Source organism: Triticum urartu, chromosome 1A (assembly GCF_056163025.1).
Source record: "Triticum urartu cultivar PI428250 chromosome 1A, HENAU_Tu73, whole genome shotgun sequence".
NCBI lineage: Eukaryota > Viridiplantae > Streptophyta > Magnoliopsida > Poales > Poaceae > Triticum > Triticum urartu.
Window position 1 is genome coordinate 2531614 of NC_141873.1, and position 10790 is coordinate 2542403.

General features: G+C 45.2%; 1 protein-coding gene and 1 pseudogene across 1 annotated transcript; one reads left to right on the forward strand and one right to left on the reverse strand.

Moving 5' to 3' along the window:
* Positions 1-621: 621 nt before the first annotated feature.
* Positions 622-6993, reverse strand: LOC147988157 (uncharacterized; annotated as a pseudogene).
* A 1105-nt stretch (positions 6994-8098) lies between these two features.
* Positions 8099-9632, forward strand: LOC147988158 (F-box/kelch-repeat protein At1g23390-like). The gene has a single exon (XM_087542308.1). The coding sequence runs from the start codon at positions 8153-8155 to the stop codon at positions 9365-9367; it is 1215 nt and encodes a 404-aa protein (XP_087398434.1). The 5' UTR covers positions 8099-8152; the 3' UTR covers positions 9368-9632.
* Positions 9633-10790: the final 1158 nt, after the last annotated feature.

The following is a 10790-nucleotide window of genomic DNA, read 5'->3' on the forward strand; positions in this document are numbered from 1 at the left end:
CCACGGCGCTATCTGCGGCTAAACGGCGTCAAGAGGACGACTGACATGCTCGATTCCGAGCTGTGTCGCCATGATCGGCTTATCACAGAAGACAAACGAGGAGGAAAGGAATGCAATGGTCTACCAAGAAACGAGGAAACAGTAAGGCACAAAAGAAGGAAAGAATTGGTAAACGATCGGATGGGATCTCCTGATTCTCTTTCGCCTGATTCTACGTGAATGTATATGTACATATTAGGTTTCCAGTAAGTGTGCAGACAAGGTATTGTTCTAAAAGTCATTGGTGTTTTGGCAATTCTGAACGGGCTGGGTTCCAGTCCTGGGCGAAGTAGAGGTTTTTATATTTTTCCACTCCAACACCCTTAGCTTGGTTTGTGTGAAAAAAAAGGACAATTTGCAAATAGATCCCACAAAAAAAAGTTAACTCATGAGTGTTGAAAGGAACGATGACATGGCATCCACATGGCCGGTTTTTCTCCTCTCAGGCCGGTTTTGACCTATTTGATCAAATAAACGAGTTTCTAAACTAAATCCGATCAGTTCCCAAGTTGGTGGCCTAAAGTGTCTAGCCGATTTGAGTTTATAAACTACTGATGCATTTTTTTGCGAAAAACTTTCAATCTATTTATCTTCAATCATGACAGTACAACAAACACCAGAAATAAAAATTACATCCAGATCCGTAGACCACCTAGCGACAACTATAAGCACTGAAGCGAGCCGAAGGCGCGCCGCCGTCATGACCCCTCCAATGCCGGAGTCGGGCAAAACTTGTTATAGTAGACAGTAGGGAAGTCGTCGTGTTAAGGCCTCATAGGACCAGCGCACCAGAACAGCAACCGCCGCCGATGAAGAATAACGTAGGTTGGAAGGATTCAACCCGAAAACACACGAATGTAGACGAACAACGACGAGATCCGAGCAAATCCACCAAAGATAGATCCGCCGGAGACACACCTCCACACGCCCACCAACGATGCTAGATGCACCGCCGGAACGGGGACTAGGCGGGGAGACCTTTATTCCATCTTCAGGGAGCCGCCGCCTTCTCGCCTCCCTAAGGATGACACAAACCCTAACAAGACAGGAAAAAACGACTGAAAACGGAGCCCTCCCGCCGACCCTTAGTAGGATCCACCGCGCCCCCATGGCCCAATGGCCACCGGAGACAAGGCGGACCCGCGGTGGCGAAGGCGAGAGACAGAAACCCTAGCTTTTTTTCTTGGAGGAGGAGGAGCGACTTGGCTGCTAATAACTACTGGCGCATTTTACTTCAAAAGAAATCCCAAAATAAAGCCTTCTCATAAGCAAATGCCGGGATCTACTGCACATCCATGACCCTAATGCCACAAAAGACGAGGCAAATCGTCGGAGGCGGCGGCAGAAGGCACGAGAAACACTAACAGTTGGTTGCCCTTGCATACGAACACCTACCGCTGACAAGTAACTTGACCGTGAGTTTACTCTCGTCTTTCTTAAAAGAAAAAAGTATTGTCTCTCACCCATCTGAGACTTTTCGTACCTTTAGGTGTTGCGATGATGCTGACAGCATCTGCAAGGTCACTAATGCGGTACGTAATGGGACGAACTGACAGTTCCGGCGTACACAATACTTAGTTTACACGATTTGCTGGAACGTTATGACGTCTTTGTTTGTTTCGTTTTTTTTTCTGGCAGATATTTTCGCCGAAACCTCATCAGGAAGGCAGCGTGCTTTTCAATAGATTACATGTTACGTTGGTTCCGTGTACGGAAGGATGTCAAGTCGGCTGTACGCACATATGTCTTCTCTCCGGACGCCAAAGACGGATAACAAGGTTTGCTCAGCTCTAGCGAAGGAGGAGCAAGTTCAACGGCACGCTTTCAGCTCTCTTTAGTGCTTGTAGTCGTCACTAGATAGTCCACGAATCTGGTAGTGATTTTTATTATCTATGATATTCTTTACACTGCCACGATTGAAAATGAATAGATTGAAAGTTTTTTTAAAAAAAGACATCAATGTTTCGAAAAATAGCCCAACTATTTTTATCTCACATTTCATACAATTGCAACAACACAATTGTTTCAGAAACATAGCCCCGGTTAGAAAATCGACTCAAACAACATGCATGCTACAGAAAACCTTGCCCCCACTTGCAAACCATTGCAACTAGATGTGTGTTTCAGAAACATAGCTCAGTTGCAGAAGTGCGCCAGAGGAATGGACGACATCAGAGGCTTCGCCTTCCATGGCGTTTGTGGCACTGTATTAAAGGCAGCGGCCGCTCGCCATGCTTGGGTGGATGAGAAGCGGCAACCATGGGGACAGGCAATGCTCCATGACCGAGGTGCTTGGGCCATCACGGGGCGACTGTCAGGCACGCCATGTGGCACATCAGGGCCGGAGGGAGATGGAATGGAGTGGGAGATGAAGTGGGCTGGAGGGCGGTGGTGGTGGCTCCACTCGCTAACGACAGTCGCTGGCCAACCGGGCGCCTGGGTCTGGCGCAATGTCGAGCACCTCCTGTCGGTGGCAGCTACGAGGCTAAGGGTTTCTTCGTTGACTAGGCATTTTGCAGAAGTATGTGGAGTGGGCTGTAGCACTGCCGTCGTCGTTGTTGGCCTTTGGGTCATCGGCGACGGCGATGTCGACCTGGAGTTTTGAGTAAATAGGCGATTTTTCGATTAACTTAATCCATGAGTTAATCACTAGCATGGCATTGACACAAATAAACGCATATTGATATTCAGTCAAGCAAGCATATACTACGCTAATTGCAGAAAAATCTACGTATAACGCTAGCATGGCTAAAAAGAAAACAGTAGAAGCGGGATAAACGAGTTATATCCTCCAGTAGGCCATGCATAGGTCGCGGCGCCGGGGGCGTCGCATCTTTTCCGTACAGGACTTGCAAAAATAAGCGCGTAAGTGTGAGCTCGGCACGGCTCATTCCCGTGTCGCGCCGCGGCGAGCGGCGGCGGAGGAGTGCCCGAGGGCCTCTTCTCTTCTCAAACTTCAATAACATATAAAAGAGAAACCCTTATACTCCAACTTCCGGGGTAGGACTAAACTTTCCACTACACCTAATAGTAATAAATCCACACGGGCCTTTAAAGATTGTCAAAAATTGCTATATGGACCTAAAGCCCGTCCCATATTTCAGCATGGAGGACCCTGGACAAGTCTGCAAGAGACCGTTGTTGCGCTTGATAGGATCGAAATACCGGCCATATATTTCAGCAGGGTTCAAGTCCTGGTGCTCATATTATTTTTGTATTTATTTCTGTTAGAGATACGACATGTAATCAAACACGATGAAGAACGAAATCAAACACATGGACACATGAATTTAATGTGGAAAACCTCTTGAAAATAAATACAGTGAAGAACAAATCGAACACAGGGACACAAGAATTTAACGTGGAAAACCCCTCAAAATTGAAGGGGGGAAATTCACGGGCACCAGCTAGCATGTCACACAGGTAGGTCCCAAGCCTATCGGCGAGGGGCCTCGCTCCGCTCGCTCGTCAGAAGTTAACCTTTATCTTTATACTTGAATTTTGATCACAACATAACAATTTTAGGATTTTCGGCAATGCACATTCAATGGGAGGAGAAGTTCCCCTCGACTATGCGGCACATGTGCTGATTTTCTTAATCTTAAGATGATATGCCGGCTCAGCCTGTCGAAGGTGCTAAAGAGGAGGGGAATGGTTTGCGTGCGTGTGTGTGTGTGTTAGTGATGAGTGCATGCGCGTATATATGGGCGCCTGCATCTTTATTGTTTTATTGGAAACGCATAATAATATGGTTGCTAGTTTTCTTCAAAAACATTAATTGTAAAAATAAAGGTATACTTTTAATATATGTTGGTTGAGATTTTTGATAAATTAAATTAATGATAAGATATTTCTGATTTTTATGAAATCTTAACCTTTTTTTGGTTAGTCTGTCATGTATTTTTAATAGACTACATAAGTTACTATATGGTTCAACATCATTTATTTCTAAAACATATTTACAAATATTTGATGTGATTAATTTATTTTCTAAATATTTAGTGGGTTGTAATAATTCTGGTGGATATTCATTTCCCTAACATGTGTGCCTGATATATGATGTTGCCAAAAAGTTTCAACGATTGATGAAATCCTCCTATTGACAATGATATGTGTGTCTGGTATAAGGCATTACCAAATTTTTTTAGATATCAATCAGATATTGATCCTGATTGATTTCTTCCTAGATATAATTACCAGGATACCAAAGATTGATATAATTTTCCAGAAAAAATTGGTATAAATAAATTGTAGGGTAAAATACCAAATTAATAGTAAATAGATGATGTAAAATAGTTGGAATGATGGGGCATACGATAAAATTAAAGTGTGGTTAAGGAAAACCTGAATGTTAGATGAAATCTTATGTTTTTTTCTAAAACTACAACAATGCCCGTGCAGTGCAACGGCATATAAAATTCTAATACCTTAGCTTGTGATTTACTCCCTCCGTTCTTTTATAAAAGGTGTATTTGTTTTGTGATAAATTTCCACAATGTAAGGTGCAATTCTTCTAAATCCTCATAATCTCTTTTTGATCCCTATAGAAAAAAGGAAAGTATCTTTCTCCCGATTGTCTGTATCTCTCTTTATAGAAAAAGAAGGAAAGTATCTCTCCCTTGATTGCCTGTATCTCTTTCTTTCAAAGCTTAACTGATTTACTTCCAGTAATCAATAAATTTGACAAGGGTAATTTTGTACTAATGTATACATAATTTGTTGCCTTGGCCACCGTGCCCAAAAATATACACCTTAGATAAAGGAATGGAGGGAGTGCCTGTCTATAGTAAAGCGACTGTGAAAATAAATATTCATCAATTCTACGCATGATCTATCTTATATTTTGATCAGAAGTTTGGTATGTAAAATTAAAGTGGAATTGGTTGAGAAGGTAACTAAATAAAGTTGATTGATTATTAAGGAGGATTGTTGGATGAAGGGGTGATGGGAAGAAAGGTGAAACGGGAACTTTAGGTTCTTTTTAAGTAGTAGAGAAAACTAGAACAATGCCCATGCGTTGCAACGGGATATAAAATTCTAGTAACTTAGCTTGTGATTTACCTGTCTATAATAATGGGGTTGTCAATTAAAAAATTCATCAAATTCTACCCATTATTTATCTTATACTTTAGTCCCGGTTTGAGGCACGAACCAGGACTAATGGGGTTGAGACCTTTAGTCCCGGTTCGTGCCACGAACCGGTACTAAAGGTTCCATTTTCAAACTCTACCCCCCCCCCCCCCCGTGGATCGCCTTTTCAGTTTTTAAAAAAATAAAAAGAAAATAATGGAAATGTCAAAAAAATAAAAGAAAATAAGTTTCTCATGTGATATGTGGTCTAGTTGTTGGGAAAATTTGCAAATGTGAATTTTGACTTTATTTGCAAAATCTCTCTAAAATTTGTAAAAATGGGCATAACTTTTGCATACTAACTCGGATGAAAAGGTTTTTTATATGAAAAATCATCTACTCGAAAAGTTACATCCAAATTTAACTCGGGGAACCCCGTTAAACATTTTCAAAATCCTCAAAAACCTAATAGAAAAAAAGTTACGGGGCTTTTAAGATCTAGAGTGGAAAAAATTAAAAAATATTCAAACAGTGGGCAAACTGTGGTCAAACAATGGTCAAACTAATTATTCTAGAATATTAGTGTTACTAAATAATTATTTTAGTTATTTCAATTTTGGTCAAATCTGGTCAAACTGTGGTCAAACTGTGGTCAAACAATGGTCAAACTAATTATTCAAGAAATATTAGTGTTACTAAATAATTATTGTTTTTTAAAACAATAGTTTCAAACTCAAACAGTGAAATGTGTCACTTCATGCTCAAGCAAAATTCCTGAAGGTTAATAGGATTGACATCTTACTATTGTCAGGAAAACAACAAGTGCAGACTTGGAGCGAGGGAGAATAGAACCCGGAAGTTAAGCGTGCTCAGGCTGGGGGAGTGGGAGGATGGGTGACCGTTCGGGAAGTTAGATGATTTGGAATGATGAGGGGTGATTAGAGGATAAATTGAGAAGTGATGAGGGGTGGTGATTACAGACTAGAGGTTAAAATAATTCAGAAGTTTGAAAATAAAAAAAAATTCAAAAAAAAAATTTCAAAAAAAAATTTAAAAAAAAAATCATAAAATTTCCTTTAGTCCCGGTTGGTACACGTGGCCGCGCCCTTTAGTCCCGGTTCTGGATTGAACCGGGACTAAAGGGTCAGGGCATTAGTACCGACACTTTAGTCCCGGTTCAGGAACCGGGACTAAAGGCCCTTACGAACCGGGACTATAGACCCTTTTTCTACCAGTGTTGGACCAAGAGGTGATGGGAATAAATGAGAAATGGGAACCTTGCTTTCTTTTTAAGTACAGAAAATTAGAACAATGCATGTGCGTTACAATAGGATATAAAATTCTAGTAGCTTAGAATTCTACACATGATTTTATCTTATACTTTGATCAAAAGTTTGGAAAGTAAATTAAAGTAGAATTGGTTCAAAAGATAAGTAAATTAAGGTGATCAGTAATTAAGGAGGAAAGTTGGACGAAGAGGTAGTGGGAAGAAAGGTGAAACGGGAACCTTACGTTCTTTTTAAGTACTCTAGAGTCACTTATTTTGGAACGGACGGAGTAGTATATAAAGATATAGAGATTTTATACCACGTTAATCTTTTTTTGCAGGGTTCTCTAATAGGCTGGCGAACTACCAACAAGGATGGAGTGGACAACTAGACTGTTTTGGTGTTAGAGCATCTACAACCATGCGCGTCAAACCGGTCTTATATGCCCAGGCGGACGGACCAATCACCGAGCGATAAAAACACAAACCCACGCGGGCGCCTCAAACCTACCTCTAACGTTTGGGATGTCCGACGTCCCTGATATCCAGCCCAAATGTAGGGTGGATATGGAGAGGCCCGGGCGAGCCACGTCAGCCTGGTCCACCACCGACTCCATGCCATCCCAACAAAAAAAAACAATATGTCTCCTCTTCGAACCCTACCTCACTCCACTCTTCTCTCTCGCTCCGTCCCCTCTTCTCCCATCTTCGATTTCGATCGAATGCAATGATTCTGGCGAGATGTCGTGCTCCGGCAACCACTCAGGATCCGACCTCAACGTTGAGAAGGAACTGGCCCTTCGCATTGGGCTGGAGCGGTCCAAGGTGAACATGCATGGGGGCACATCCGGTGGCAGCACCCACGCCGGCGCAACGCGAATGCCCGAGCTGGGCCCTCGTGCACGTGCACAACTTTGTGAGGGTTGCGCAGTCCGCTCCGCCCCTGCGCCATCCCCTTCCGCCGCCAGCGGGTGCTCCGGACGGGCAGCGGTGGGTGCTAGTGACCGCCTCGCCGGCACGGACGCGCGCGGAACTCGCTGCGTGAGGTTGCGGGCAAGAGGAAGGGACGCAGCAGAGCAATCCGTGTGCCGCCCTCGCAGGTTGCCGGTAGTGGCTGGCGAGGACAAGCTGCTCCTCGCTTTGGTCTACCGCCGGTCACTGATGATGGCGGAGACGGATGCTCGCCGGCTACGGAGAAAAACGTGAAGGTGCCTCGGCTTGCCATTGAGCAGTGAGAGTGCGACTGGAAGGGCAAACGCCGGGCGAGGATGTGGTGAAGATGCTCCTCCTCAGTTTACTATTATCTTTTTTTGTTGTTTAAGTTTAAAACTTGTCCGGTGATGAACTATGGCGACATCTTGGATGATGTAAATAGGATTTCGGTGTCCGTTTGCCGCCGATTGCCATGTCCGTTGTTTGATCTACGTATAGTAGTTCACGTTGCATGTGTAGTATGTATACATAAGGGTGCTGGATATGAGGTTCGCGGATATGCGAGCCAAGATTTAAGGTCTGACCGGTACGGTCGCGAATGCATCCGGACACGTCCCCGGGTGTGTGGAGCGCTGGAATTGGTACTCGCGGCTGTAGATTTTATTTCAACCAAGGGTTAGGTGTGGGATGGTGAGGCTACCTGCCTGTCGTTTTTTTTTTGTGTGTGCTGGGTACCGCCTACTCTATTTAGCTAGCTAGCTCAGCGCCGGAATTAGAGGTAGAGCTATCTGGTTATTCATATAGTACCTTCACGGGGGTCGTGCTGGAGTTGGTGCTTGCATAATGGAAGTGAGCAATCTCCACACCGACCCGCCGGCGGTTGCTGCATTGTACCTTCACGGGGACGTGCTAGAGTTGGTGCTGGAGCGCTTGCCGGCGTCAGACTTGTCCGCCGCGGTAGCGGTCTCGCGCGAGTGGCTGCGTGCAGTCCGATCCGCCCTTCTCCGGCGCCCACGGCGGCTGCCGTGGCTTGTGGTCCACCTCCACGGCTGCCGTCGCCAGACCTTGGCGTATGATCCCCGCTCAGGCGTTTGGCTGACCACGCATTTGCACGCCCCGCGCCACGCCCTGCCGTTGAACCTACGCCTCGTGCGGAGCGCGCGGGGGGACCGTGTCTGCGCGCTTTCCTCGTCAGGCCTTGACATCGCCGGCGACCCTCTTGGAACTTCCGCGTGCATCTCCCTGAAGAGTCCCAGTGTGTGGCGTGTCGACCCGGTGTTGGCAGTGGTGGGCGACCGCATGGTCGCCCTCGGCGGCGCGTGTCAGCTTGCGCTTGCTGAGGGAGAGGTCGTGGCCGCAGCGGAGGTTCATGAAAGCGGAAATTGGATCACTTGTGATCCTCTGCCGTCGAAGCTCCGGGAGTCCGCCGCAGCAACCTGGCTCTCGGCGGCCGCGACAGATCAGAGAGTATACCTCACGGATAGAACCACCGGGTGGACGAGCTGGTTCGATCCATTGAAACGGCGGTGGGGTCCCACACGTTGCCTGAGACCAGACGCCAGCGTTTACACGTGGGGCGTCGCGCCTGGTCGTGCCGGCGCTGAGCGGCTGATGCTGTTCGGAGCGAAGCGCGACGGCGAGGAAGCAAACAGAGTCGTTGTCCAAGCATGGGAGGTGCATGGCGACGTTCTGGAGCTGTCCCCCGGCGCGGCGCACGACGCAATGCCGAGCGACATGTCGGAGCGGCTTTTCCCCCGAGACGAAGACGAGGACGACGAGGAGATGATGCGATCGATCGGGGTGTGCGGCAACGCCACAGGAGGATACGTGTACAATGCGGCCGAGCCTGCCAATGGCGCCGTGCTGTACGAGCTGACGGAGCGGCAGGCCGGGACCGTCGTGGAGCGGTGGGAGTGGGTGCCGTGCGCACCGTCGGTTCACGCCGAGTCACTGCACCGCGCAGTCCATGCGTGCTCGACGGTGGGATTGGACGAGCTGCAGCGGGGATGGGCAGCAGCAGGACAATCAGCAAGCAAAGCAAGTACGGACGCACACTAAATCAATATGGGTCTGTCCAGATCTTAGTCGATTGATGTCAGCATTTGTTTTTCTTTTACAATACCGCCCTCCATCTTTGTACTGTACTGGCCCGTTGCTTTTTCTTTTCCTTGTGTTGAGGTGGACTCGTCTCTCTCTACTTTTTTCTTCTTTTATTTTTTCGCTGGACTTGTCTCACATCTCGCTGCATAGTTTTTAAGGCTGGTTTGTCTATTTTTTGGTATGTTATCCTTACCATTACGTCTTTTAGTGAATTCCGATTTTTACCCCCTAATTTAGCATTTTTGACAATAACTACCCAATCTAACAAATTTTCATTCAGATTACCCCATTTAGTGACAATCTTGACTGTTTTTACCCCTTTTATTTTTTGAAAGCCTTCTTGCAAAGATCGTGTTTTACTCGAGAGTCGAGACTAAGTGCCCAAGCATACATTTCTATTAAAACCAAAATCACATCCTGTTTGTTAATAACTGGTAGTAATAATTTTAAGTTGACACACATCATTGGAGCCAAACTAAAAAACACATGTTCGACAATATCAGTGCAGATCTGTAAAATAGAATGTAATGTTTTTATTTGATGATTTCCCAAAGCGTAAAATAAATGCTTCCTCCGATGTTTTGCATCATGGAAGAAAACTAAAATATCATCTCATTAAACCTACAAAGCACAATACACAATGCAAGATTGAACGGTCTTGAGCGCACAAGATAATTGTTCATCTTTCCGACGATGTGGTGCACACATACACTTGACAGCCATGAGAAAAAAAAACTAGATGCGGCTAAACCAAGTGACCTGTTCGGACATTGGAAAAAAAAACTAGATGCCGCCAAACCAAGTGACCAGTTCGGACATTGGCAAAAAATGCCAAGAGGAATCCGATGGCAGGGAGTTAGCTGGCAGATCGCTCTCAAAAGAATTACTGGGGTAAGAACTAGCAAAAGTTTTGCTAAATGGGGTAATCAGGATGAAAATTATTAAATGGGGTAATTAGTGTCAAAAATGTTAAAATAAGGGGTAAAAACTGGAATTCACTCTTTTTTTAGAGGAATTCCTTACCATCGCGCCCACGGTAGAGGAGTTGTCGACGTGCCGTCCTCTTCGGCGTCCTCAGCGCCGCTTGCGACATAGGAATGGAACCAGGATGCCAACGTCCACGGCCTTCGCACAGTAACCACTCCACCGCAACCAACTTGATGTGTTTATATCCAAAAATTAGAGCTATTAGACCCGTGTTCCATTCCTAGTATGAATTATTTTACAGAAGGAAACGTAAACCTAAAAAAGAATTCATCAATTTTTTAAAAGATAATTTATTAAAAAAACGAATTCATGAAATTAAAAGAGTTCACCATATTGTATTTGAAAAAGTTCATCGATTTTGATAAAAAAGTTCATGAATTTGAACAAAGTTCAC